The sequence below is a fragment of the Lacerta agilis genome, chromosome 1, assembly GCF_009819535.1.
Source record: "Lacerta agilis isolate rLacAgi1 chromosome 1, rLacAgi1.pri, whole genome shotgun sequence".
Lineage (NCBI taxonomy): Eukaryota > Metazoa > Chordata > Lepidosauria > Squamata > Lacertidae > Lacerta > Lacerta agilis.
In genome coordinates, this window is record NC_046312.1 from 27,770,331 (window position 1) to 27,798,277 (window position 27,947).

Consider the following 27,947-nt stretch of genomic DNA (forward strand, 5'->3'; position numbering starts at 1 on the left):
CAAACCCCATAACACTGGTGGTATAGAAGCTACAGGATTTTTGCAGAAAGTTACAGGACAAGCCCTGAATGGACATGATGCAGTATTAAAACTCCATAAGGAAGGCACAACAAAAAGGATGTCTGGAGGGACTCATAGGATTACCGGTAACTGCATATCTACCACAACCCTGTTGTGTGTGTGTGTGTGTGTGTGTGTGTGTGTGTGTGTGTGTGTGTGCTATCATCGGGGCTCCTTTATTGCACAGACTGTTCAGAGGATGCAATCCCACTCTCCTCCAATGGAGTTTGTACCCAACTTGAAGGGAATGTAGATTTTCTATCAAGAGACTGCAGAATTATCTTCTATATGCTTCCTTTGAGTTCCATGTAGTCAAAAGCCGAAACAGCATTTTCCTTGACCTGTCTCGTTTTCAAGTTTCTCCTTTCCTCCCCGTAGTGGAGGGAGCGGTGGGAAACAACGGGGGAGAGGGGGAGCCGCCATCCGCACGGCATACTATTCCCACGCATCGATCTCGGAAGCAGGAGAGGCCAGTCACTGACGCGCATGCGCCGAAAGCAGCCGCGCGACCTCGCGTCGGCAAACGAAGGAAGCGAGGGCACTACAATTCCCAGAATGCCTTTGGCTCCCAAGCGGGTCTTGCTCTATCGACGCTGTCAGGAACCGCTGGCGAGGCCCAGAGAAGAGGAAGAACGGCAAGATGGCGCTGACCAGGTTGGTTGAGGGCCTGAAGCGGCACCCTGTGAGGCGGTTGGAACAGATTCTCCTCTCTTTTCCGGAGCTTGTTTTCTTTTGAACCGGAGCCCCATTGTTTTGTTTATGGTAGTCGGTTGTGAGGAGGTTGCGATGGCGGTGCAGTTTCGCCAGTGAGGCCTGGACTGATCCGGGCATTTTCCTGAGAGGTTGATCCGAAGGATCCGCTGTTTTCCCGAGGGTGGGGAGACCTTTCTCCCTCCGGCATGTCTAGTAACGGCAACGGAATTTCGGTTTCGCCGGTGGTGGTTGTGGGTTCCCATCCACGGCTGGTGCGGATAGACCGCGCTGGGGGCGGGGCGATGATCTCGGTTGCCGGATACGGGTACACTGATCCAGACGTGGTTTTGAATTGCTCTCGCTGTCGGCCGCACCTGGGCGAGGATTTAACCTTAGTCTGGAAGTTGTTTTGTACCCCACTCGGTTTTCATACGGGGTGTCCTGTTGTGTTGGAAAAGGGCTTCTTCGCATGTTTTATGTCCAAGCGGGATTTCCACACGTTACGTTCAATGAGTGTACAATCTATACACAGAATTTGAGCTGTGCACTTGTAGCGTTATTCACACTCTACAACAGTTGAGCTCTACAGAATGCACATGCTCATTTGTAGAGACGGTTTGTACCTGTGTTCAGTGTAATGTGTGAACACGGCTTTGGGGACTGTGGCATCAAGTGGGCTGTAGCCCCGTAGTAGAACACCTGCTTCGCGTGGAGAAGGTTCTAGATTGAGTCATTGGCTGCTCCAGGTAGGGCTGGGAAATACTTACGCCTAAAATCTTATGCTAGTTAACATGCAATACTGAGCTAGATGGACCATTGCGGTTTGAGACCACCGCCTCAAACAAAATGTTTCTCAGTGTGTTCTGTTTACACCTTCAGTTGCAGCTTATCAGGAGTAGTCAACTGATGCAGTGCATGTATGAAATAAGCAAGAAAGTGTGAAAGCCATGTTTCCATTTTCATGTGCCATTGTCACATGTTAATCACATGTATGCACGCTGAAAATACTTAACATGTTCAGCTTTGTCAAACCACACGCAGGCTTCAGGATTTTTTCTGACATCAGAAGATCATATGTGGAGTTAACGTACATGTGATTTGATTAATCCTAAGTTATACATTACCAAATTTATTTGTTTTCCTCTTTATGCATACCAGCTCAGTTGCTTAGACTTAGCATGCTGCAGATAATGCCAAGGTTGCAAGTTTGATCCCCATGTGGGACAGCTGCATATTCCTGCATTGCAGGGGGTTGGACTAGATGATCCTCAGGATCCCTTCCAACTCTACAATTCTAAGATTCTATGAAATACTAGAACTCATGGACATCCAATGAAGACTTTGGGGGAGACTTTGCCTCATCATGCTGCAACAGCAAACTGAAGGACCATAAGTGTGAACATGCTGTTAAGTGGTTTGATATTGAAAGGCTAGAACCTTGCCGCCCAAGTGTCACAGATTAAGTAGGTAAATAAATAAATATGGGGAAGGCAAAGTGTTTCTTAGAGAAAGATCTGAAATATTTTCCTTGAAGCTTGAATTTGTTTTATTCTAGATTGTATTATTTGATGTTTTAATGTGTTGCTGGGACGTGACTGTGTTAAACCACAGAGCCTAGGGCTTGTCGATCAGAAGGTCGGCGGTTCGAATCCCTGCAACGGGGTGTGCTCCCGTTGCTCGGTCCCTGCTCCTGCCAACCTAGTAGTTCAAAAGCACGTCAAAATGCAAGTAGATAAATAGGTACTGCTCCGGCGGGAAGGTAAACGGTGTTTCTGTGAACTGCTCTGGTTTGTCAGAAGCGGCTTAGTCATGCTGGCCACATGACCCGGAAGCTGTACGACGGCTCCCTCGGCCAGTAAAGCAAGATGAGCACCACAACCCCAGAGTCGTCCACGACTGGACCTAATGGTCAGGGGTCCCTTTATCTTTACCTTTAACGTGTTGCTAACCACTTTGAGATGTTTTTTTCTTTAAAATATAAATCTGTATAGAAATGAAATTAATAATAATAATAAATTTTATTGAGGGGGAAATTGCGCCTAGACATTTTGTTGTGGCAACCATAACCTAGGTTTAAGGTGCCATTTGGGGGTTAGCTTATATATATGAGTTTCTAACATGTGGTATTTTATTGGTGATAGTGGGTTGTATCCAATACTCCACACATGTAGTTCTGGCACAATGGGACTTGTTAAGTTTCCTTTTATCTCCCCGGCACCCCACCCATCTGCTTTGAACTCTCCCCTAATCCTCAAGAGCTGATTTTGAGGGCATGTAGAGGCTGGAGGGGACAGGCAAGGGAAAGGAAGTTATTTTGCACACATGGAAATCTGTTGTGCCAGTGGAGCTGCAATGTTGGATACAGCTCACTTTCTTTTCTGTCTAGTTGGAGTAATGCTCAGATATGCTCATACTTTAAACCAAATGTTTATTGTAACATCAACATTGCAAACCAGTGGAAAGGAAGAATGACTTTGTCACAATAACTCAGTATGGACTCTACCTAAACCACCTTGGATTTTGTATCATAACTGTAGCAGCAGAAACCTGAAGTTTAGGAAGGAAAAGAGCTCTTTAGAGGCAAATTACTGTAGAGGGGGGAAATCAAAAGCGCAGAACTGCAGTTTCTTTGGAATAAGAACAATATTTCATGTGTTGTCTAATGTGTACAGATATAGTCTAATATCTGTTCCTTCTTTCTGTTTGCTTAGTTTTTTGCCAGCACCAACTCAGCTATCTCAAGACCAGCTGGAATTAGAAGAGAGGGCAAGATCTCAAAGGGTGAGACAGACTGCATTGGTGTCATCACGAAGGGAGCCACCCCCTTACGGTTATCGGAAAGGATGGATACCACGAATGTTGGAGGTAAAGAGTGGTGTGCACCGTTGTTGACATGAATATTTATTTTAGTTACTTTAGAGAAGTGAGATATTGGCTTTTGAATGTAAGGGCCTATAATATGTCTATTTCTGTAACTCTGCTGCTTACATAGATACCCATCCTAACATCTAGTGCAGTGATGAGAAACTTGGGCCTGCCAGATGTTGAATTACGTCACTCCTGACCATTACTCATGCTGCCTGGGGCTGATGGGATTTGGAGTGTGACAACATCTGCAGAGCCAAAGGTTTCCTGTTCCTGAACTTTGTTGTATATGAAGAAGTGTGCATGCACACGAAAGCTCATACCAGGAACAAACTCAGTTGGTCTCTAAGGTGCTACTAGAAAGAATTTTCGATTTTGTTTTGTTGTATATTTTGTTGTTTCTTCAGCTTGTAAACCGCCTTGTGTATAGTAATATAGAAAGGCAGTATACAAATTAAAAGTGAAATGAAATGAAATTCTAGCCTTTGCTGTTAGTTTTTGAATGACTAGTCTAGTACTAACAATACCTTCTTGTTTCTTTTGCCCATTTTGTAATCATTTCCAATTTATTTTACTGTATAGGATTTTGGAGATGGAGGCGCTTTCCCAGAAATTCATGTTGCCCAATATCCTCTGGATATGGGCCGGAAAAAGAAAATGTCCAATGCATTAGCTGTTCAGGTGGATGCAGAAGGAAAAATAAAATACGATGCTATAGCTCGGCAGGGACAGTCAAAAGACAAGGTAAGAGACTTCCCAGATCCTTGTATATAGATGTAGTTTTATTGTTTATGGATATTGTTTTATTTTACTTGGCTTACTAATTCTAATGCAATCTGGAAAAGTTTTGTTATGAATTCTAGATGAGTTTCTCACAAGTCTAACAGTACAGTGGCAGAATATGTGATTTATACCTTGAAAGTATAACATGTCAATACACTTTTCTGAATTGCTACACTCTTAAGAAATAATACAGGAACACATTTCATAGCATCTGCCTATTATAAGGATGTGAGTCTTTATGTGGTCACATAGTCAACATCACTGATACCTAGTCTCCATATGCAGCAAAATTATGTACCACTTCAGGCTGCAGGGCAGCATTCAGAAACACAATTTTCCATCCTCAGTTTGAAGTACTACAGCCAATTCTACCATTGTAGAATATTTCCACCTCATTCTGCTACATATATAGATCCAGGAGTCTTGTCCTTAAGCAGGCACCCCCAAACTTGGCCCTCCAGCTGTTTTGGGACTACAATACCCATCATCCCTGACCACTGGTCCTGTTAGCTAAGGATGATGGGAGTTGTAGCCCCAAAACAGCTGGAGGTCCAAGTTTGGGGATGCCTGTCCTTAAGTGACTAAGGAGTAGGTGATTTGGCTATTCTCACAGTTAGTTGCTGAGGGTGTTGGTGCCCACTTCACTACTATGGTTGCCTACCCAGTCCACATGTCATGTTTCTGGGACCAAGGAAAGTAGAGATTGGGGAATCTACTTAGCTTCACCCAAGAATGGGAAGCCAACCAAAGGGATAGATGCTTGAGCACTACTTTCCTTGGTTGCAGGAACTGAAGGACAGCGAAGGTGGAGAAAGTTATATTGTCACCATATTAGTCTATGCACACACCAATTGTTCTGCCCTAAAGATCCAGTAGCCTTTAAAGTGAAGGGGAGACAAAACTGCACATACAGCTAAATATGAAAGTGACCACACCAGCACTGCCTCTTCGGTTATGCAGCTCAGCTTCTCCTTTAAAAAGCAAATTGCCTTTTGAGGCTAGAACACACCATGCATACTCTGCATATATACCTACTTGGTTCAGCCTCTTCTCAGTGCATTATTATTATTAACCAAATAGGGAGTCAAGCCTGTCTTAGTTACAGGTGGGTAGCCGTGTTGGTCTGCCATAGTCGAAACAAAATAGAAAATTCTTTCCAGTAGCACCTTAGAGACCAGCTGAGTTTGTTCTTGGTATGAGCTTTCGTGTGCTCATCTGAAGAAGTGGTATCTGAAGAAGTGTGCATGCACACGAAAGCTCATACCAAGAACAAACTCAGTTGATCTCTAAGGTGCTACTGGCAAGCCTGTCTTAATTACTGTGAGCTTTAGAAGTGAGTGTGAGACTATGATGAATCTGTGTTAATTATTTCACTGAAAGAAGTGAAAGAGAAAAGAGCGAAAGCAAAAGCGTGGTTGCGGAGCTGGTCTGTTAACCCGGCTTTGAAAAAGGCCCATCAGACCAGCACTGCCAAGCGTCTTCCTGACCAACATCAGATCTCTCGTCCATAAAATTGACAAATTACAGTTGCTGATGGCGGCAAGCAAACTTCTTCATGAGAGCTGTGTGGTAATTATTACAGAAACTTGGCTACATTCAGCAGTACCGGATGCGGCAGTGGAGCTGACAAATCGAGAAATTTATCGCTCTGATAGAAACAGTGATTCTGGTAAAACTAGGGGCGGAGGAGTCTGTATTTACATACACAATGGTTGGTGTGTTAACAGCAAAGTAGCTTATAATTATTGCTCCCCAGATGTAGAACTCATGGCAGTTACATGTCAGCCATTTTATCTGCCATAATCATTATAGCCGTTTATATTCCACCTGATGCTAATGTCAGTACGGCACTTTCTAAGTTATATGATGTCATCTCTAGGCAACAGCAAATCCACCCAGAGGGTGCCCTTATTGTGGCAGGGGAGTTCAATCAAGCCTGTCTGAAGACAGTATTTCCTAAATTTGAAAAGTTTGTAAAATTTCCCACTAGAGGACAGAATATTCTAGATCGCACGTATTCCAATTTGAAGCAGGCATACAGGGCAATCCCCTTCCCCCACTTAGGCTCATCAGACCATTCTTCAGTTTTTCTATGTCCGAAGTACATCCCTCTCAGGAGAAGAATTCAGCCAATTATAAAAACAGTTAGAATCTGGCCAGGGGGTGCTCTTAGTCAGCTCCAGGATTGTTTTGAGAGCACTGATTGGAGTGTGTTTGAACACCAAGATCTGCATAAATACACAGATGCTGTACTTTAATATAAAGTATAAATATAAAGAAACAAATATGGCAAGGACTGCAGCACCTAACCAACTACAAGGGCAATACAAGGAATATGGTTAAGGCTGATGATTCATTGTCAGAGGAGCTGAACAACTTCTTTGCTCGCTATGAGGTTAAAAGATTGAACACTTTAGCTCCAGCCTGCCAGCTCTCAAATTCTCAGCCACTCATTCTCTATGATCATCAAGTGAAAGCTGCATTGAGGGCAGTGAATCCCAATAAAACGGCTGGCTCAGATGGAGTGCTGGGGATAGTGGTCAAAAATTGTGCTGATCAACTAGCAGGGGTCTTGACAAGGACTTTTAACATCTCTCTGCAAACCGCTTGTGTTCCATCATGTTTGAAAGTGGCCACCATTATCCCAGTCCCAAAGGAAACAGCAATTAACTGCCTAAATGACTATAGACCCATTGCATGAACATCTGCAGTGATGAAATGCTTCAAGAGATTGGTCCTACAACATCTTAGAAAATGTCTTCCACCGGACTTTGATAACCACCAGTTCGCCTACAGGAGAAATAGGTCAACAGATGATGCCATTGCTACAGCTTTTCACCTTGCAGCGAGTCATCTGGAGAGATCAGGGAATTGTGTCAGAATGCTGTTTATTGATTATAGCTCAGCTTTCAATACCATCCTTCTGGACATACTCATCAGAAAGTTAAGGGACCTGGAACTTTCATCTAACATCTGTGATTGGATTAAACACTTTCTGAGAGATCGGATACAAAGAGTGAGGATTGGACCTGTTACATCTAACTCCCTAAAGCTCAGCACTGGCACTCCACAGGGATGCGTGCTAAGTCCATTCCTGTATTCGTTATATACATATGATTGCATTTCATCTGACCCATCTACTGCAATTATTAAGTTTGCTGATGACACCACCATAATGGGTTTAATTACAGGCAGTGACGAATCTGCGTACAGGGAGGAGGTTCAAAAGGTATCCACATGGTGCTCTGAGAACAATCTGCACCTAAACATTGGCAAGACAAAGGAGATGGTGTTGGACTTGTGGAGGAAGAGAGGGGAGCTAGCCCCATTGTACATCGGGGGGCTATGTGGAGAGAGTCTCTTCCTTTAAATACCTGGGAGTCCATCTTAGTGAAGACCTAACTTGGAAGGTCAATACAGCCCAGGTGGTTAGGAAGGCCCAACAGAGACTTCATTTCCTAAGGATCTTATGAAAGAACAAAGTTGAACAGCAACTGATGATTTCCTTCTATCGGTCCATGATAGAAAGTGTTCTCTCATACTGCATTATAGTGTGGTATGCTGGCTTGAGCCATAGACAGAGAGTCCCTACGGAGGGTGGTGAAGACAGCACAGAAAATCATGAATTGTCCCCTGAGTGTGCTAGATGTTATCGCGAGAGACCGTTGCCTCAGAAGAGTGAGAAACATTCTCAGGGATGACTCACATGATAAGCCTCACCAACAGGTTAAAGAACAGTTTCTACCCATGAGCCGTGAGGCTGCTGAATGAAAGACAGCAACATTGCAGCTAACGTTTGAGGTTGGTGGTAGTACGACAGCACACACAGTGTGACAAGGACTGAGAGATTGTGGGGGGAAGGGGGGCTCGTTTAATATCACTGTAAACATGATACAGTGACAATAAAGTATTTCTATTTTGTGGCATGTGAAGTGGAAACGTATTTCTACCTAGTGTTCCCAATAGTTCCTCAGAGTGTAATCGTCCCCACACAGACATATTCTGCCGTTTCTCCTTCAGTAGTGTAGACTGTTTCTCCAGGAGCAAGGGAAGAGAGAGTGTGCCCAATCAGAGGCATCCTTCCCATAGGGCTTAGTGGCGAGTTGCGCCACGGCGCCGGCCTCTCAGGAGCGCCCCGCCTACCACTAAGCCCTGTTGCTCCGCTGCCGCCACCTCCCTTGCGCATCGTCGGCGCTGCTCCTCCTCCTCCTGGGTGGGCCGCGAGCCGGCCGCTTTCCAGTAAGTGCCCATTTTGCGTGACTCGTTTGGGCTTCGAGAGGCTTGCTCAACTGGAGTCACCCTTGAGACCCCGGGGAGGCGACCATGCTTGCGCCTGCTGGAGAAGTGGGGGGCAGCCAAGCGCCCAGCGGGTGCACAGCTGAGGCTGGTGAGGGGGGGAGGCGCCCGCGCCATTGGCAGGCGCAGAGCGGCGTGCACGGCTGGCCCCTGCTGCGCTCGCTGCGTTGCCCCTTTGTGTCCCCAGCCCTCGGGCATCTCCAACACCCACGTCAGCAACTGCAGCAGCGGCGGTGCAGGCTGTGTCGGATGAGGAGCCGTTCCTCGACTCCGAAGCGGCGGCCCATGCAGTGGCCGAGGATGAAGACGGGCTGCCACCGCCTCCTCTGCCTTGGGAATCCTCTCAGCCACTGCCCGCCGAGCCGCTGTCATCTGAGAGCAGCAGTGGCGGGAGCAGCTCCCAAGGGCCCTCCTCTGCACCTCCAGTGCCCGCTGCTCCACCACCATCCAGGGTACAGGTGGCGCCGGAGGGATTGTTGCGGCACGGCATTGGATGTCCTTAAGATGGCCCTGTGCCCAATGCTCAGCCTCCATGCATGTAAATGCTGAACATGTGGAAAAGAGAGCGAAGAGCATTTTGAACAACCTCCATCATACAGCCTTGTGTTAAGAGTTGCACTATGGGAAAGAACCAAAAAGTCTATCCTCCCAGTAGGCAGGACTCACCTTACTGCTTTGAGGAAACGTTTGTTCTCCATACGTGAATGGACAAGTGGGTAATTGCAAGCCTCTTATTACCAATAAGGCTACCACATTGTACTTGGTTTACTATCATTTTCTCATAAACAGTGGATAATGAATTGTGGCTTTATCATATTCAGAGCTTACTCATTTTAATGTGGATAGAACATCATCTTCTTTCATTCTCTGGGATATTTTGAGCTCTTAAAGTGAGCTTCGTTCTTCATGCTTTGAGATTCTTGGGGGTTTTATAGTTAATTACCGTGAAGAAATATTGCTCTTCAAATGTCCTTCATTTGGCTTTGTGAGATGTGTTTCCATTGATACTCATTTAAAGGGTTGTTAATTCTGGAATACTTGGATGAGAAATGGAAAATCGTTCCTGTGCTAAATTATTAGTTGAGCTACAGGTCTGTTTTTATAGTTAGGCAAATGCCATAAAAGATGGAGAGCTGCTACTTAGAGCAATCTCTTTTGGGGTGAATACTTGCCTCCTTGAGTAATGTTGAGCAATTAGGCTCAGTTTATGGATATATAGAACAACTTAATTCCTGGTTTGCTAGGACTTAGTTCTCCATTTCTTTATTTTTTACCATCATCTTTTCTTGTATATGTTGTGTTTTGGATATTAGAGTTTATAATACATTTTCTAGTTTTCACAGTTGTGTAATTATACACATGCTTTGAGAAAACTGTGTGGTATTACTGCCTCCCACACAGGCAAAAGATTAAGCAATCACAAAAGCAGTAGCTTGAGAGAAATTACCTGGTAGCACCACAAAAAATAACACGTGTTGCCATTTCTCTTGGCTACTGGCATAGTCTATAGTTTGAATCTGAAGAACATTGCCCAGAAACTCTTAAAATGTTACCTTATTATTTACAGAAGAAAGCTGCCACAAAAAGCAGTGATTTGATAGCAAATGCAGTACATGCAGCAACCATTTTAGGCGCGTCTGATATGTGTGCGACCTCACACTTGTGTATCATGCGAAATCCGACGTGACCTGAAAATGTCTCAAAAATGGGTGGGGTGGGGGTGGAACAGGGTGTTTGCAGGGTTTTTCAATGGGTGTTTAAATTATATGCAATTTCATGCAACCCCCTCACAAACGGGGAGTTGCCTATAAAATGAACTTCTCACAATTATTATCAAACTTATTGACACAAATGTTTTTCACTTGTTCTGGTCTCAAAAATTAATAAATATGACAGTTTTGCAAAATACTCTGTGTTGTCTGCTTTTTCTTAACCAATCATACTCCATAATGCTTTCAATTTGTGCAACTTTTAAAGTCTCAGACAGCCATTGCACAAGAAAAGGATGAGCTATTGCCTTGCAATTATTATTTTATGTATATTTTACCTTCAGTTTTAATGTTTTGTATTTTTACATTAGCCATCTTGAGTACCATTTGGTGGAAAGGAGATAAGCAAAATATCCCAGTAGCTCCAAATAGGGTATGAAAGAATTCCAGGTTTTTGATCAACTCAACTTTGATTCTATGGTCATGATAAAAAGGCTTCCGATTTGGAATCCTAAATATATTCTTAGTGTTTGGCCCTTATATGGGCAATTCTATTTTGGAAAGCTAATCTAGCTTTTTTAAAAAATAAAAAGCTCCATAAATGAGGAGGGCAACGAAGCTCCACGGGTATGCTGGATTTTTTGTTCATTTGCAGTATTCCCTTTTCATAATGCTGTTTTCAATGTTTCAGGTCATTTACAGCAAATACACAGACCTGGTTCCAAAGGAAGTTATGAATGTGGATGACCCTGATCTGCAAAGACCTGATGAAGAAGCTGTCAGAGAGGTATTGTGGTCAGTGATGCACCTACCTATTGGAGCCACTTGCATCTTGTCCAAGTGTTTAATGTAACATTTCTGATTACAGCTTACAGAAAAGACTCGAGCAGCACTGGAAAAGTCTGTCTCCCAGAAAATTGCAGCAGCCATGCCAGTCCGAGCAGCTGATAAACTAGCTCCAGCTCAATACATTCGGTACTGGACAATTTTTTGATTGTTGAAATTTCTTTGCATGCAAAGTTTAATATAAGGCCTTTTTTGTGAGTCTGAAACATAACCATTATCCCAGGCCACAAGCAGTTACATGAGTGTTAAGAAATTATCGCTGTTTAATGAAATGTGATATTAGTCCTGTTACAGAGAGCGTGATGTACTTAGCTATGCATAGGAAACTGTGTGGCTATGTGTTCTCTTCTTGGTTTGTTTCTGATAAAGAACTTTCTTGCAATAAATATATGATGGTTTTTATGGTCCATAAATGGTGAATAGCACAATGAGGGCTGTGAAGGTACCTTCAGATATATAGGTCTGAAGTATAGGGTTTATCCAGTTGGAAATATTTTTACTGTCCTACCAGTAAAATTGGATAGGAATTAGAACATCGGGCTCTGCTGTGTGATTGAAACAGAGCTCTGTAGTTCAGTGTGTGCTCAGTTTGAAAGAACAGTGACACATCTACTTCTGCACTTCTACTCAGGTGTGTATGCTTGGCAATCCAATGTCTGTGAGCAAAACTAAAATTCTGGCAAAGTAAATAAGAGGCTCATTAGAGGCTCTGTACTGATAACTGAATTTCTTCCTTGTTTTTTTCAGATACACACCATCACAGCAAGGTGTGGCCTTCAACTCTGGTGCAAAACAGAGAGTTATTAGAATGGTGGAGATGCAAAAAGACCCCATGGAGCCACCAAGATTCAAGTAAGAATCAGAAATGTACAGCTATTGTGCCATAGAGGGTCCAGGGACGGAGATTTACATATTAAGGTTACTATATTTTTCAACTCATTAGGATTAACAAGAAAATTCCTCGTGGACCACCATCACCTCCAGCTCCTGTAATGCACTCTCCCAGCAGAAAGGTAATGGACAACTGTTACAACTCTTATGTAACATTTTTAAACATCTGATGCATAAAGTATGGAGTATTCAAGTGTACGTATCAGCAGACAATCCGTGGGGGTCCATTGGGCAGGAACTGTTTTTCTCCAGCCTCAGGGAAGTTAACAAGCTATCCCAGCATGAGACATTATGGAGAGTGGGATGGACATGGATTACAATAAAATGTGATTTTGAGGTGTCAGTTCAGACAGTTTTAAAAATAGATGAATGTAAGTTCTTCTAAGTATCTGTATTGGTACCACTGCTTTTTAACTTGTTGATAAATGGAGTGGAGTTGGGAGGAAGCAGTAAGGTGGCCAAGTTGAGATTGACACCAAATTATTCAGTTTGGTGAAACCCAAGATTGTGAAGAGCTCCAAAAGAATCTCTACAAACTGGGTGAATGGACATCTGAATAGCAAAAGTGGTTCGATGAAAATTGAGGGAAAATATCCTAATTTCACATATTACACCAAGGAGATCTGAGAGCAGTGGCTAACCAGAAAAGAAAGTTAGGATTTGTGGTGGAGAGCTCAGTGAAACAGCTACTTGCCCTGCAGCAGCTGTGAAAAAGATAAATTCCATTTTAGGAAACCTTAGGACATCTCAATCAAAAATATAATTGCTGGTACTGTAATGCCTGCAACCACACTTGGAATATTGTGTGTAGTTATGTTTGTCATACCTGAAAAATGATATTGAAATCTTGAAAATAGGTGCAGAAGGGGGCAACTAAAAGGATCAAAGGCTGCAGCAGCTCCCCTACAAGGAAGAGTACAGTGTCTGGGGATTCATAGTTTATTTTATAAAAAAAAGTGAGTGAGGGGAAATTACTTTCAGGGCCATAAAATTGTGCACGGCATGGGGAAAGGGGATAGAAAGTTTTTTTTTGTCTCCTTGTCTCATAATGCTAGAAGCCAGGGTCATTCAATAAAGCAGAGGTGAGGGAGATTCAGGACTAACATATGGAGGTACTTCTTCACACAGCACAAAGTGAAACTGGAATTCACTGACATGATTTATGGTGATAGCCACAAGGTTATATGGCTTTAAAAAGGAATTAGGCAAATTCCTAGAAGATGAGGATATCACTGTCCACAGGTCATGATGGCAATATACTGCTTATGCCTCTGAATTCCAGTTTTGAGGAAACAACCAGAGGAGAGGGCTGTTGCCTTCATTCATGCTTGTGTCCAGCTAGCCACTGGACAGGTGGTTGAGCTAGATGGATTGACCTGATCCTGAATCATGGAATTGTAGAGTTGGAAGGGACCACAAGGGTCATCTAGTTTAACCCCCTGCAATGCAGGGATCTTTCACCCAATGTGGGGTGCAAACCCACAACCCTGAGATTAAAGTAATGTTCTACCATGTTCTGTCGGTCTGCATACATAACACCCTGGTTAGATTGTCCAGTAACATTCTAGATTTTTTGTTTTTCTTTTCCCTATAGCTTGTGGCTAGACTTGGTTGCTTGAGAAGTCTGGAGCCATCTATTCTGTAGGCACCTTGGCATAGTAAACCTTGTTCATTCATTCCTGATAGCTACTTGAGTAAAGTGGCAGTGTTTGTAAAAGCCATGAATGTTCTTTGGGCTACTATTTGTTGAAGAAACTTTCAGTGCTACCAATGAGGATTATGTGAATTAAACTCATTGGATACAGATGGAAATTCCCATTTTGGGGAGTTGGACTGGATAAACTGACCTAGGTCTTCCCAAAAAGTTTGGTATATGAGGTTTAAACATTCAGCTACTGTTGCCAGAATTGCTAATAGCTTCTCTTTTAGCTTTAGCTTTCCAGGAGATGCAGCTTGAATGAACATAATTGCTGGGGGACGACAACATTTCACTGTGTTTTGTTGACACTTCCTATTTGACGGTTCATGGCTACTCAGCTACTGTGTTTCAGAATGGGAATGAATCCCCGCCTCTTATTGGTAAAAATGGAAAAAAAATATAAAATCTCTTTATCTCTTCTCTGTTCAGATGACCGTGAAGGAGCAACAAGAATGGAAAATTCCTCCTTGCATTTCAAACTGGAAAAATGCTAAGGTAAATTAACTTGTCATAACGTCAAACTGTAACGCTGCATCCTGCTGGGGAAACTCCTCAAAAAAATGATCTGCAGTCTGAATGATACTTTAAAGCATCCAGAGCTGAGTAAACCAGCTGTGTTCAGAAAGGAGGTTGCAGTGATATGGCTTGACTCTTCTCTGCCTTTTATCTTAAAACTGCCAAGATGACAAGGGCAAAGAATATGCTAGATAGTAAATTGCTGTTTTGCAGTGATGAACTGTGGTTAGGCAAAGGAAAGTATTTAAAATTCCCTCATACTGCTGTTTGAGGGTATGAAACCAATTTGCCCTGATGCTCTCAAGCTTTTACCAAAAAAGGATATATTCTTGCAATAGCATCTATTTATCCGAGTCATTGGAAGTGTTGGACTTGAATCGGAAAGAATTCGATTCAAATCCCCACTTAGTCATTAAAGCTATAGAATTACCTTTTGGACCAGTTGTTTACACTCAGGCTAACATACTTCACAGGACTGTTGCTATAGACTGGGGTAATCATATATACACAATGGAGGAGGAGCAGGATACAAATGGGAGGAATTATATAAAATTATTTACTGGTTCACATTTATGGTATTTATGGTAACTAGCTTCCATTGCAGTCAGTGTGTATATGTACCACCTTCTCTGTCTACTAACTGAGGTCTATGATGTTGCTAGAGAAAGCTTGTGCCACAATAAATTGGTTATTCTTCAATTGCCACAGCTGCCTTTGTGTCTCCTATACTCTGAGCTATTTGTTTCCCTTTTGCAAAGGCCCTTTGTTGTCCTATTCAGAGAACAATGACTTTGACAGTTCAGTGCTTGCAGGAAGAGGGAGTAGTGATGAATTCCTGTGGTGTTTAGGATAATCCTTGTTATTAAAACTTCTGTGGCAGGTCTTACTAAGAGAATATCACATTGAGGCCACTGAATATGTCATAGGTGCAGGTGTTTCTTTGATTCTTTTAATAAAATTTTAGTTTGTAGAAATGTGATTAATTTTCCCAGCAACTTAAACATGTTTGGTGATACTTTGGTGCTACTTTTATTTGGAATGTTATTCCCATTGTTAAATAAACATGCTCGGGATTGCAGCTTCAGTCATATACTTGGTGGTGGTGGTACTAATTACTCCTGCATTTGTTGGGATTCTTCAGTATACAACAAATAGTAAAAAGGGAAAATGTTGTTTCATAGATAGAATCAAGGAAGTTTTAAAGACTGTTTTAAATCTTGAAACTGAGGGAATGGTATTACTTTAACTAATGCCATAAACGGGAACCAAACAGCGCACCTAGAGCAAATGAACTGCCCTGAGACCTTCGGGTATAGGGTGGCATAGAAATTAATTAATATCAATCAATATTAATATTGAATTACAAGTAAGGATTTGGGGCAGCTTCTTGGCATGCCATGTCTTTTCCTTAGTGATCAACTGTCTTGTGTTTTTCCTCCAGGGTTACACCATTCCATTAGACAAGCGTCTGGCTGCGGATGGCAGAGGACTGCAGACTGTCCACATTAATGAAAACTTTGCCAAGTTGGCTGAGGCTCTCTACATTGCTGACAGGAAGGTCAGGCTATAGTTGCTTCTCTGCAGTGCATCATTCTGAGTTAATTTCTTTCCACAGAATAAATTTGAGCAGCATTGCAACTTTTAGCCAGTTGCTTGGAAACGGCTTTGTGACAGTAGTGTAGCATGGCTTCTACACTGTTCTTCTAGCTCTCGTCTAGTTTCTTGATTGGCCCAAAGCAGCTGGCTGTTTCCAGTTCTGGACTGTACATCCCGTTTTATATTATAACTCAAAAGCGTAAAAACTAGGTCTTCTTGTTCTCTCCTTATCATCTGGCTGTGCTCTGAATCTTGTGCAGGCTCGTGAGGCTGTGGAGATGCGAGCCCAGGTGGAGAGGAAGATGGCCCAGAAGGAGAAAGAGAAGCATGAGGAGAAACTCCGGGAAATGGCCCAGAAGGCCAGGGAGCGAAGGGCAGGGATCAAAACCCATGTGGAGAAAGGTACATCCCATCCTCCTGCGGTTTTCATAAAATATTCCTCTTAGGGTTTTGCAAATGACAACTGTACTGACCTTATCAGGAAGACGGCACTATATGCAGTTACAGACGGATGGCTTCATTCTGGAGGCCTCTACACGCGTAGTGTTCCTCCTGCAAAAAGAATGCAGCTAATTTCTATGCATGTTTATGTGGAAGTAACTTCTCCTGCCAACCTAGCAGTTCGAAAGCATGTCAAAGTGCAAGTAGATAAATAGGTACCACTCCGGCGGGAAGGTAAACGGCGTTTCCATGTGCTGCTCTGGTTCACCAGAAGCGGCTTAGTCATGCTGGCCACATGACCCGGAAGCTGCATGCTGGCTCCCTCGGCCAGTAAAGCGAGATGAGCACCACAACCCCAGTCGTCTGCTACTGGACCTAATGGTCAGGGGTCCCTTTACCTTTAAGTTCTCCTTAGTTGAGTGGCATTCACTTCCAAGTGGGTGTGCATAAAATTGTAGTTTAAGTGGCTTCTTGTTAATGGCATGTAACCTGTAAGGTCCGTGGGGGGTTGCTCGCGAGTAACCAGGCAAGAATCCAAACCGTCTTTTAAGAGGTTTATTGTGCATGCTATTTACAGTGCAGAGCTACAAGTTCATGTCTGTATCAGTCACTCGCAGAATCCGGGAGTGGCCCCTTCCGGCTGTGACCCCAACCTAAGAGTTTCGGTATCCCAAATCTCCACCTTCCCTCCTTGCGTTTCATCCCTCTGCACACTTGGGGCGCCGGAAATGGTGTGTCTCCCTCCACCTGCTGAGCGAGGGGAGTGCAGGGTCTCTCCAACATCCCCAGAGTCTCTGCTCTCAGGACCCGAAGCTGCCTGCCCCTCCCCACTGGAGACCTCGCTGTTTCCTCCACTGGAAGAGGAGGTGCTGCTGGTCAGGTGGGGCCGGGGCTCTCTGTAACATCCCAAGAGCCCTTCCACCACCCTGCGCTGTGCCGGGGACAGTTCTCTGACATAACCTTTAGATGAAAACTGGGAAAAGCACTAAAGTTGTTGGGCCAGAAAAAAATTAAGTATTTCGTGAACAAGTGTAGAAATGCTAGGAGACCCTTCAACTTCTGAGTACTTAGTCCACCATCCACTGTGTTCTTCATAGCTGCAAGTTCAGCTTCCACTAGGTTGCTGTTAACTCACGTAAGAGATGGCTGCGTGTAATTTTGAATTTCAAATGTATCTGTGCAGAGGATGGAGAAGCTAGAGAACGTGATGAAATCAGACATGACAGACGAAAAGAGAGACAGCACGACCGGAATCTTTCCAGAGCAGCCCCTGACAAAAGGTAAAGTTGTTCAGCTAATAATAACTAATTGATCAAGGTAAATGTAAAAAGTTTGATTCTAACCCAACAAATTAGCATTCACTTGGTTCTTCTTTTGTATTAAGTTACTGTTTAGTTATTATTCCATAAAATTTATATACCACTTCATTGGAGAAAACCTTAAAGCAATTTACAAGATCCAGAAATGTACATACCTGTAGTGCCATGATTTCTGGTGTGCTATGGCACACTATTATGTTAAGAGGAGTAGAGAGTGTCGATTTTTGTGCTACTATGTATTAAGTGCTTGTGTGTTCTTCTGCATAACATTAGTTGAGGCTCTGTATAGCACTATTTCCTTAGTTTCTCTCTATCAGCCCCAAAGGAGAGACCAAGGATGTATTATGATGGGATCTGCATCGGATGGGAAAAAGTTAACTTTGAGGATTAGCATGGAGAACATTAAACAGACAATCATATGGCCTTTTAAAATGTGGGGAGGGGTTATGGTTTTGTTTATTATTAAGAGATTTATTGTTGTTTTTATACTGTAAACCACCCAGTAATCCTTGGAGGAAGAGAGGTAAATAAATTTAATAAATAATAATACCACCATGATCTTGCTTTTGATGGTCAGACAGGAGAGTGATACTGTAGAATGCAATATTTCCCCCTAGGCAAGAATGATGCTTGGATAAAGGCTTGAATGTGGCAGGTCCTCCTCTGCCCATCATGTAGATTTCCCCCCACTAAGTTTACTCTTAGGCTTCACACTTTGTGCCAGTTGGACTAGCTATCTATTGTATTTTGAGAACCATATTTCTTTGCAGGGTGGGTTGATTTTTAAATCACACAGAAAAAACATAAATGGATTAATTTTGCATCTGAAGATTTTAATTGTTTCAAATCATTTCCCTTGTTTTAATTTATGTACTTCCTGAGCAAGCATACATGTGAACTAGTTGATAGAATAACTTAACACACAATTAATTTTGTTAAGTAGCAATTCGTAAGAGCCTTTATACAACCTGGGAATATATTCCACAACTTCTATGCAGCCCAGTTCTTTTGCACAACAAAATTATAACTGCTTTGGAGACAAGGGGAACAGTTTGATTCTGTTTCTGTTTGGCCCTTTCTGTATTACCTGCGAAAACACTAAACACTTCCTTGAAGTTGAATGCTAGAATCCAAAGACGTTTAAAACTTGTTCCTAATGACCTAAGAGGACTCTAGGTTTGTTTGTTCTGAAATAGCACTCCCCTTGCAGTTCCCCAGGCTTGTATGGCAAGCTATTTTTTGAAGCTAAAGAGTTTCAAAAACAGTTTGTCATGGTGTGAAGTCAGGTTTATGAAGATGGAAAAATGCAAAGGAACCACTGGGTAGTTCAAATGTCATTCATGGCTGAAACAAAATAGAAAATTCTTTTCAGTAGCACCTTAAGAAACCAACTGTGTTGGTCTCTTAAGGTGCTACTGAAAAGAATTTTCTATTTTGTTTCAGCTATGGCAGACCAACACGGCTACCCACCTGTAACTGGATTCATGGCTGAGTTTTTCCTGTGTTGAAGCAAATCAGCACTGCTTCCTCAAAGTATGTCTAGCGCCCCCCGCCCAATAACTGCAAAACTCTCAGTCTGACTTCCAGCATCTTTATTCTGAATAGGCAAACTCATCACATGGAAGTTTTAATTGTTGATATTTTTGCAACATAACCAGTATACAATGTTGTTAACTCAGGTCGAAGCTGCAAAGGAATGAGAACAGAGATATTAGTGAAGTCATTGCCTTGGGTGTTCCTAACCCTCGGACATCCAATGAGATCCAGTATGACCAAAGGCTCTTCAACCAGAGTAAGGTAAGTAATGCCACCCATTGCTCTGGAAAGTTATCACTAAGTTGGCCAGGTGTACAGCATTAAATAGTCAAAACAAAATCGAACATTCTTTCTAGTAGCACCTTAGAGACCAACTGAGTTTGTTCCTGGTATGAGCTTTCGTGTGCATGCACACTTCTTCAGATACCGAAGCATTAAATAGATACGACATAAAAACACCCTAAGCCAGGCACCCCCAACCTTTGGCCCTCCAGATGTTTTGGCCTATAACTCCCATGATTCCTAGCTAACAGGACCAGTGGTCAGGGGTGATGGGAATTGTAGTCCAAAACATCTGGAGGGCCAAAGGTTGGGGGTGCCTGCCCTAAGCCATGTCAGCCAATAGATTGAACAAACCATATTTTATCTTCTTGTTTTCCAAATAGCTCACTGTGTAGTAGATCTGACAACAGTTATTTGAGCCTATGTTCATAATTTTCAGCAATTCTAATTTAAAGTATTCAGATGACAACAACTAGGAACCTGTAACAAGTGTAAGTTGCAGGTTATACATTTGTTGTGGAAAATATTAGGCTGGTGGGGAGTGGGTAGGAAAGGAATTGGACTCTGAAGACGCGTCCTCAAGATTATTTTTGTAATGAAGGGGCAGCTACCAAGCACTCTGTACTGTTGTGTTCCAGACCTAGAGAGGCCCCAGGAAAGGGCCTATTAAAGCAAGCACCACATCTCAGAATGGGATAGCCCTATCCTAGAACATGTTGAGTGAAGGAAAGCAAACTTTGCACTTCCTCCAGACGATACAATTAAACAGCTTCCTTTCCTCTACAGCACTAGATTCTAACACCAACCTTTACCTTTCAGTTGTTAAGAATTCAACATGTAAATTAGGGGTGGGTAACCTTTGGCCCTCAGGAAAATTTTATGCAGTTGATTTTAAAAACCATCTGCAAGTCATCAGTTCATACAATAATTTGCCCATCCTCACAACCTGCTAGGCTGAGGTGGCAGCAGAAAGAGATGAAGAGTACCCCCCCTTTTTTACTCTGACCCTTTATCGTATGCCTCCTACCAAATTACCCCTAAAGTAGGTAATGTGGCCCTCAACAGGAAAAATGGGTGCCCACTCCAGTATAATTTAATACAAAATAAGCCACCTCTAAATATAACTTAATATACTACCAAAGCCCCTCAATGAGCAGTGGTTAGAAAACTATGGGTAGGTTAAAAGTAAAATGCATTGCACTATCCTGCAAGATTGCCTTCATTATGGGTAAATTTAGCTTTCAGTATAATAGTGTTTCAAAGCATGCAGCACTTCTGTTTAGTGGAGAAGAGTGCTCTCTGATACCACTGTGGTTGAAGGCTAAACCTGAACATGGTATCCCAAGCCATTGAGAACCAAGTTTCTCCTTTCATCTGAATAGTTCCATCCTTTTCTCTTACGCTAGTATGCAACAAAGTTGGGACTTGTTGGTTGTATGGGTAATTTCTGTTCTCCCAGAGAATGCTGTATTCTGACTGAACAGCAATCTACCTAATGCAGTTAGGTAGGTTTTCGTAGTAGTATTGATTTCTAAGGGAACCTATTTTTGGACATTGTGCTTGTTAGTATCCAACTACCGTGTTTCTCCTAAAATAAGACACCGTCTTATATTTTTTTTTGCTCAACAAAACACAGTATGGCTTATTTTCAGGGGATGTCTTATTTTAACCGTGTCGCATCGGTACGCTGCATAGCCACGCCTCTCCAGGCTGTTTTAATGGGAGGTACCACGTCACTATGGCTTATTTTCGGGGTATGGCTTATTTTTGGGGAACGGCTTATATTTCGCAAATGCATAGAAATCCTGCTATGGCTTATTTTATGGCCATGTCTTATTTTAGGAGAAACAGGGTAATATAGACGGTTTTGGTGTTCTGCTAGGGTATGGACAGTGGCTTTGCTGGAGGAGAAGATGAAATTTACAATGTCTATGACCAGCCCTGGAGAAGTGGTAAAGACATGGCCCAGAACATCTACAGACCTAGTAAAAATGTGGATAAGGACGTGTATGGTGATGATTTGGAGGCACGAATAAAAACTACTAACAGGTATGGAAATTTCAAGTATTTCCAATTGTATTTTTACTACTAGAACACTAGATTTACTACTTTCTTTTGGTCTTGCAGGTTTGTTCCTGATAAGGAATTTTCTGGCTCAGACCGCAGGCAAAGAGGTCGAGAAGGACCAGTTCAGTTTGAGGAGGATCCTTTTGGTCTAGACAAATTCTTGGAGGAGGCCAAACAGCATGGGGGCTCAAAAAGGCCTTCTGATAGTAGCCGCCCTAAAGAACATGAGCATGAAGGCAAGAAGAGAAGGAAAGAGTAAGGAATTGGTTTCAAGCATTTTAAACTAGACTGCAGGGGATTGTCTAAACCACCTGACAGTTCCTCTATAGTGGATATAGGCACCCAGCTAAAGGAACACTTTTGACCAAGGAACAGAGGAAGTAAGGAAAAACTGGACCACTGAATTATAGGTTTTGTGTTTGGGCCTCTAGCTGTGTGCTGCCCCTTCGTTTTTACACAGGTGGAACTCTGTTCTCTTAAGGTCAGAATAAGCTGCCTGGTGCATATGGAGTTCTTAGTTAAAGCTGCTTATTCCATCTGATAATACTCCCCCTTGTACATAGTTTGCCCTGCTTCTGCTACGTATGTGAGAGGGGAGAGAAAGTGTATTGTGGTTCATTTGCTCTGCTGTGATTGTATAGTTCATTCATCTTAAGCCTAAGAGAAACAGCTGGATTCATTTAACTGAGATGAATACATATCCAAGTTTATTTTAGTTTCTTTATACAGCAGTGAAATAAAGTCTCCTTCCTTTAACTGATGTCAGCAGTTCTTCTGTTTGAAAGGTGGCCTTTGCTTTTCTGACGTTTCACATCAAGCTGAAAGATTGAACAAACACAATTGCTAGTAAGGCAGCAGAAGAAACAAGCTTAATATCCATATCAATGTTGATATACTTAATATATTCATGTTTTAGGTGATGTTCCACATAAGATGAAACCACTTTTCATAAAACATTCATGTAAGTTTCTACGAATGAAGGCCTGTTATGAACCCCTAATGAAATGCTTTTTTGGCTGAAAGAAATACCAGATCAGCTTATTAATTAAAATTACCTACAGGATTACTACAATGTATGTTTTAGATACAGCTTCATAAACGGCTTTCAACATTTAATTATGCCAACTTTCAACTGTAAATGCACCGACTAATGATCAACCAACTTTCCTTTATTCAATATACGTCATTTCACATTTAGAACTTTAAACATCATAGATTTCCATAAACTTACACTCCGCTAAATTTTCAAGACTCATTTTCATTTGTGGAGTATATATCTGTGAAGAGACTGTTAGACTGAACTTATTTCAGGTATGAATTGAACTATGAAGGACTGAACATGACAGCCATTTTATTTATTTCCCTTTCCTGTAAGGACCTGAAGGTGGGGTGCATAATTTTCCTCTCCTTTATCCTTGTAACAATTCTGTGAGGAGGGTTAGCTGGGGGGAAAAATAAGTGGTACAAGGTCTCTGAAATGTTCCTTGGCAAGCAGGCTTTATATTAGGCTCCTTTTAATTGGCACCAAATGCAAAACCCGCTGGAATTGGTTGCACCCGGGAGCGCTTTACATAAGTTTGCTAGTACAACTGATCCCTGCTGAAAGTTAGGTTTGCAAAGCACTGCTGGTCAGCAATGCCTGAAATCTTCCTTTAACAGGGACTTCCTTTACAGCCTGGCTTGCATTGAAGCTGAGCTGCAAAGAACCAAGAAGCACACTTAAGAACATGCCCCTGAGTATTTCAACTCCAGCCCACCACCTCTGCTGCAATTGGAAGTAGTAGAGAAAAAGTGTAGCTATCCGTTTTGAATAAATGTTTGTGAATGACAATGGTAACTAAGGTGCCTCTCAAGTACCACTACAGAGTATGTACAAATCAACTGTGTCAGTTGTTTTCTCCTTGCCCTGTTCTCCGTGGTCAGCTTGGCTTGGGAAAGTTGTGGGTTGAGGCCTAACACTAGCATTGCCCCCTACTCAGTGCTGCCTGTAGGAGGGGGAAATTATTATAACACAGTAGAAAACAATTCTCTTCCTCCTTCACACAACCAAGCAATGAGACCATGTTAAGGGAGCGCAAACTGACCCTCTCCTTCCTCAGACCATAATGATATATTACACCCTGTGGATCAGGAGTGGGTAAAACAAAGACATGCCACCAAATGCTGGCTCTCAAGACTCCCCAGTCCACACCTTTCTCTTTTACCAAGCTGGAACATGTTCTTTAACTGTGGTGCTACCTCTTGCTTTTCTATATGGACAGGTGGGTGGAGAAAGCCTCTGGTTTTGCATGGCTCTTAGGTAACCTACTGTAAGTCACATCCATTGCTCCGTCTACTTTCTGGACCTCATCCACCACTGGGGTGTAGGCCTAGAAGGATGTTCATGAGGGATTATGCCCCTTTGACTGAAAACTATTCACTCCCCTGCTTATAAATATATTCTATCAATGCAAGTCTCAAGTCATTTATTAGGCCTGAACTTGTGAAAGGTCTGAAATGTGCAACGAACAAGCTAACCAGGCCATTCTCAGTGTTCACCTTTAAATACAAAATGGCAATTCACTTCTAGGATAAGAAATTCAGTAAGCACAGTACCATAGCCTCTTACCTTAGCTCCTTCTAGAATATGAGTGTCTTGCTGCAAAGAATTTTTAACACCTTCTTCTGTAGAAAATCCAACCCAGCAAAAACCTTTGTGGAATCCTGTTTCTTTATCCTAATCATCCAAAACAAGTACGTTGAATTGATTTAGATTTGATGGATCCTATGTACTTAATCAACTACTGCTTAAGTGCTACTTCAGTATGGACTACATATGCCCTTTTCACCTTCAACAGAAACCTGGTGAACAAAAGTGTCATGCAGAAAGCCATTACCAATCATAAATGTTAAACAACTGGCAAATTATATTATCTTCCCAACAGACTAGGAAGTTTCCTAGCCACTTATTTCACTGGTTTATGTGGGATGACAAGAATGAATTTGCTGGAAGCTAACGAGTTGCCTCAGGAGTAGCCAATGTGGTGCCCTCCACATGTTGCTTAACTCAAACTTCCATCAACACCAGGCATTATGCACAAAGGCGACAAAGGAGTACCTTGGTTGGTTCCCCCATAGTTACCTTATACTAGGGGGTTGAGAATTTCCTGGGAAACTAATTTTGGATAGGCCACTGGGAACGGGTTGAGTTATAGCTGAAATCCTACAAGCTGGGAGTAAATCCTTACTTGTGAGTAGACTTAGTGATTGCACTGTAAATTACAGTGGTGCCTCGCAAGACGAAATTAATTCGTCCCGCAAGTCTTTTCGTCTTGCGGAAATTTCGTCTTGCGAAGCACGGTTTCCCATAGGAATGCATTGAAATTTAAACAATGCGTTCCTATGGGAAAAAAGTCCAAGCCTCCTGCCGGCGAGCGGGGAAAGCGAGCGGCAGAGCAAGCGGCAGAGCGACCGGTGAGCGGGGAGAGCAAGCAGGGAGCACGATCGGAAGCAGGGGAAGCCAGGAAAGCAAGCGGGGAGCAGGATCCACGGCGGGAGAAGCCAGGAAAGCAAGCGGGGGACACGATCCACGGCGGGAGAAGCCAGGAAAGCAAGCAGGGAGCAGGATCCACGGCAGGAGAAGCCATCGGAGCAAGCAGGGAACGCAGTGGGAAAGCAGAAAAGCAAGCGGGGGACACGATCCATAGCGGGGGAAGGCAGAAAAGCAAGCGGGGGACACGATCCACGGCGGGAGAAGCCAGGAAAGCAAGCAGGGAGCAGGATCCACGGCGGGAGAAGCCATCGGAGCAAGCAGGGAACGCAGTGGGAAGGCAGAAAAGCAAGCGGGGGACACGATCCACGGCGGGAGAAGCCAGGAAAGCAAGCAGGGAGCAGGATCCACGGCGGGAGAAGCCATCGGAGCAAGCAGGGAACGCAGTGGGAAGGCAGAAAAGCAAGCGGGGGACACGATCCATAGCGGGGGAAGGCAGAAAAGCAAGCGGGGGACACGATCCATAGCGGGGGAGGCAGAAAAGCAAGCGGGGGACACGATCCACGGCGGGAGAAGCCAGGAAAGCAAGCAGGGAGCAGGATCCACGGCGGGAGAAGCCATCGGAGCAAGCAGGGAACGCAGTGGGAAGGCAGAAAAGCAAGCGGGGGACACGATCCATAGCGGGGGAAGGCAGAAAAGCAAGCGGGGGACACAATCCACGGCGGGAGAAGCCAGGAAAGCAAGCAGGGAGCAGGATCCACGGCGGGAGAAGCCATCGGAGCAAGCAGGGAACGCAGTGGGAAGGCAGAAAAGCAAGCGGGGGACACGATCCATAGCGGGGGAAGGCAGAAAAGCAAGCGGGGGACACGATCCATAGCGGGGGGAGGCAGAAAAGCAAGCGGGGGACACGATCCACGGCGGGAGAAGCCAGGAAAGCAAGCAGGGAGCAGGATCCACGGCGGGAGAAGCCATCGGAGCAAGCAGGGAACGCAGTGGGAAGCCAGAAAAGCAAGCGGGGGACACGATCCACGGCGGGAGAAGCCAGGGGAGCAAGCGGGGAGCAGGATCCACGGCGGGAGAAGCCAGCGGAGCAAGCAGGGTGAGCGGCGGCAGCAGGAGAAAGCTGGGTGTGGGGAGCAGGGGCCGCAGTAAGGGAGAAGCCGTGGCTAAAATGGCGCCGGACCTACCTCCTCCCTCCCGGAGCGGTGAGTGTTCTGGGGTTTGCGGGGAGCAAAGGGCAGGCTCGGGAGCCGAGGGTAGGCTCGGCTGCTCCACCTTGGAACTTGTGAGCCTCTACGGTGGGAGGAGGCGAGCTGCCGCTTCCGGTTCCCGCCACTGCTGCCGCTCTCCTTGCAGCAGCAGGTTCCGGCTTTTTCTTAAAGTGGTACCGCGCAAGACGATTCGTTTTGCGAGTCACGGCCATTAAAAAATTCGTTTTGTGAATCACCTAAAAAATCGAAAAACCCTTTCGTCTAGCGGGTTTTTCGTCTTGCGAGGCATTCGTCTTGCGAGGTACCACTGTAATATAAAACTAAAAGGAAAGCAGTTACTCTACAAGTAACATTTTGTACTTGATTGCCAATATCCAAACACAAAATACTCAACTTGGAACATGATCTAGCCATAGTTGCATAATTAACCCTTCCACTGAAATTCAAAGTGCTCATTTTTTTATGTCTTCTTGTCATTGTGTTAGCACAGCAAAAGCTGTGTGTGTGTGTGTGTCCCTGATTTAAATGCAGGAGCAGTGAACTGCACAAGATAGGAAACTCATAAAGTGGGAACTGTATGCTCTTCATATTAAGTGCATGCCTTTCTTTATCCCCGAGATATTAGTGTCTGAGCACAAGCAGCCCTTAGATGCAGATATCGCAGAGGGCAGAAACTAGCTGAAAGTCCATCTGAAAATAAAGTTTGTAAAATGCATGGGAAGAAAAAGAACCATTGGTGGTCTCTGCTAAGTGTGTTCAAATACAGTTCTAAAGGTGCCAGAGAATACTGCACTGTCTGAATAGTTTGAATTTTTCTTTTATAATTTTCAGATGCATTTTAAAATCCAAATGCAGGCCATGATACCAACTGGATATTAACACTTGTTAGGTGGCTTTGTGCCAGACCTGAAATTTACTGTTATATGTAAATTGCAATTGTATAAAACTAAAATGCAGTGGACAGAAATATTTTGTTGAGTTTAGGTTCAGTTAACGGCAATGATACTCACAAATGGCAGCATGCATTTTCTCACGGAGCCAAACTGAGCAAAATACTGTTTTACTTCATCTGCCAAAAGAGAGAAAGAGTCATTTATCAAACCAGGTTGTCTTGGGGCGTTTCTGTGCATGACCACGACGTGATTTTTAAATTAGGGCGAGAATAGTGGAGTTCTTCTTAGGGCTGCAAACATGGAAGATGGCCCGTTGCAAAAGAATTAAGAGCTCTGCACCTTTGCAGAGGAGGGGGCGTTTCTGTAGGTGCTGCTTCCATGACGTCAGCCGAAACCCCTTCCTCTATAGCCCTTTAGTCGGGGTACAAAGCCTTCAGCACAAGAAAGAAGGTGGGTCCGACTCACGTCTCGGGCCTCCCTCTGGGTTCTCCAAAGCATCTGATGCAGGGATGGAGAAAAGGGCTTAAAAAACCTCGGGAGAGGGAGGCGCCAGGCACCCACGCTATAACCCCGGCTAGCCGCCTTTTAAGACTTACAGCACCCCTTGTGGCTCTCTGAAACCCCTTCCTTTCCCTAACCCCGCACCCTACTCACTTGGCCCCGCCGTCCAAGGCACGCGAGCGACGAAGACCTCGAAAAGCCGCCGGGAAGAACCTGCCGCCGCCATCTTGAAAGCCAGGAGGAAGTAAGGCGGGCTCTGACCGGCCAGCCAATG

At 43.7% G+C, this 27,947-nt stretch overlaps 2 protein-coding genes across 2 annotated transcripts; one reads left to right on the top strand and one right to left on the bottom strand.

Annotated features, from left to right (window-relative positions):
- The first annotated feature begins 583 nt into the window (after window positions 1-583).
- Window positions 584-22,355, top strand: SNW1 (SNW domain containing 1). Its single transcript, XM_033141978.1, has 14 exons — window positions 584-714; window positions 3,465-3,618; window positions 4,201-4,362; window positions 11,098-11,193; window positions 11,275-11,381; window positions 12,000-12,104; window positions 12,196-12,265; window positions 14,272-14,337; window positions 15,800-15,916; window positions 16,215-16,356; window positions 17,579-17,675; window positions 19,394-19,511; window positions 21,415-21,581; window positions 21,660-22,355. The coding sequence occupies exons 1-14, from the start codon at window positions 701-703 to the stop codon at window positions 21,856-21,858; spliced, it is 1,614 nt and encodes a 537-aa protein (XP_032997869.1). The 5' UTR covers window positions 584-700; the 3' UTR covers window positions 21,859-22,355.
- On the bottom strand, window positions 22,285-27,943 carry SLIRP (SRA stem-loop interacting RNA binding protein). Its single transcript, XM_033142000.1, has 4 exons — window positions 27,827-27,943; window positions 27,290-27,348; window positions 24,208-24,315; window positions 22,285-22,417 (listed from the first exon to the last, which is right to left on the bottom strand). The coding sequence occupies exons 1-4, from the start codon at window positions 27,897-27,899 to the stop codon at window positions 22,352-22,354; spliced, it is 306 nt and encodes a 101-aa protein (XP_032997891.1). The 5' UTR covers window positions 27,900-27,943; the 3' UTR covers window positions 22,285-22,351.
- Between the last annotated feature and the right edge of the window lie 4 nt (window positions 27,944-27,947).

Excerpts from the sequence above, each read along its gene's own strand:
- SLIRP (XM_033142000.1), bottom strand. The coding sequence starts at position 27,899 with ATGGCGGCGGCAGGTTCTTCCCGGCGGCTTTTCGAGGTCTTCGTCGCT. Across the intron at positions 24,316-27,289 it reads GAAAATGCATGCTGCCATTT|GATAAAGAAACAGGATTCCA; the intron begins GTGAGTATCATT and ends TTGGATGATTAG. Across the intron at positions 22,418-24,207 it reads ATATTCTAGAAGGAGCTAAG|CTTGATGTGAAACGTCAGAA; the intron begins GTAAGAGGCTAT and ends TCAATCTTTCAG.
- SNW1 (XM_033141978.1), top strand. Across the intron at positions 11,382-11,999 it reads GCTCCAGCTCAATACATTCG|ATACACACCATCACAGCAAG; the intron begins GTACTGGACAAT and ends TGTTTTTTTCAG. Across the intron at positions 12,105-12,195 it reads ATGGAGCCACCAAGATTCAA|GATTAACAAGAAAATTCCTC; the intron begins GTAAGAATCAGA and ends TCAACTCATTAG.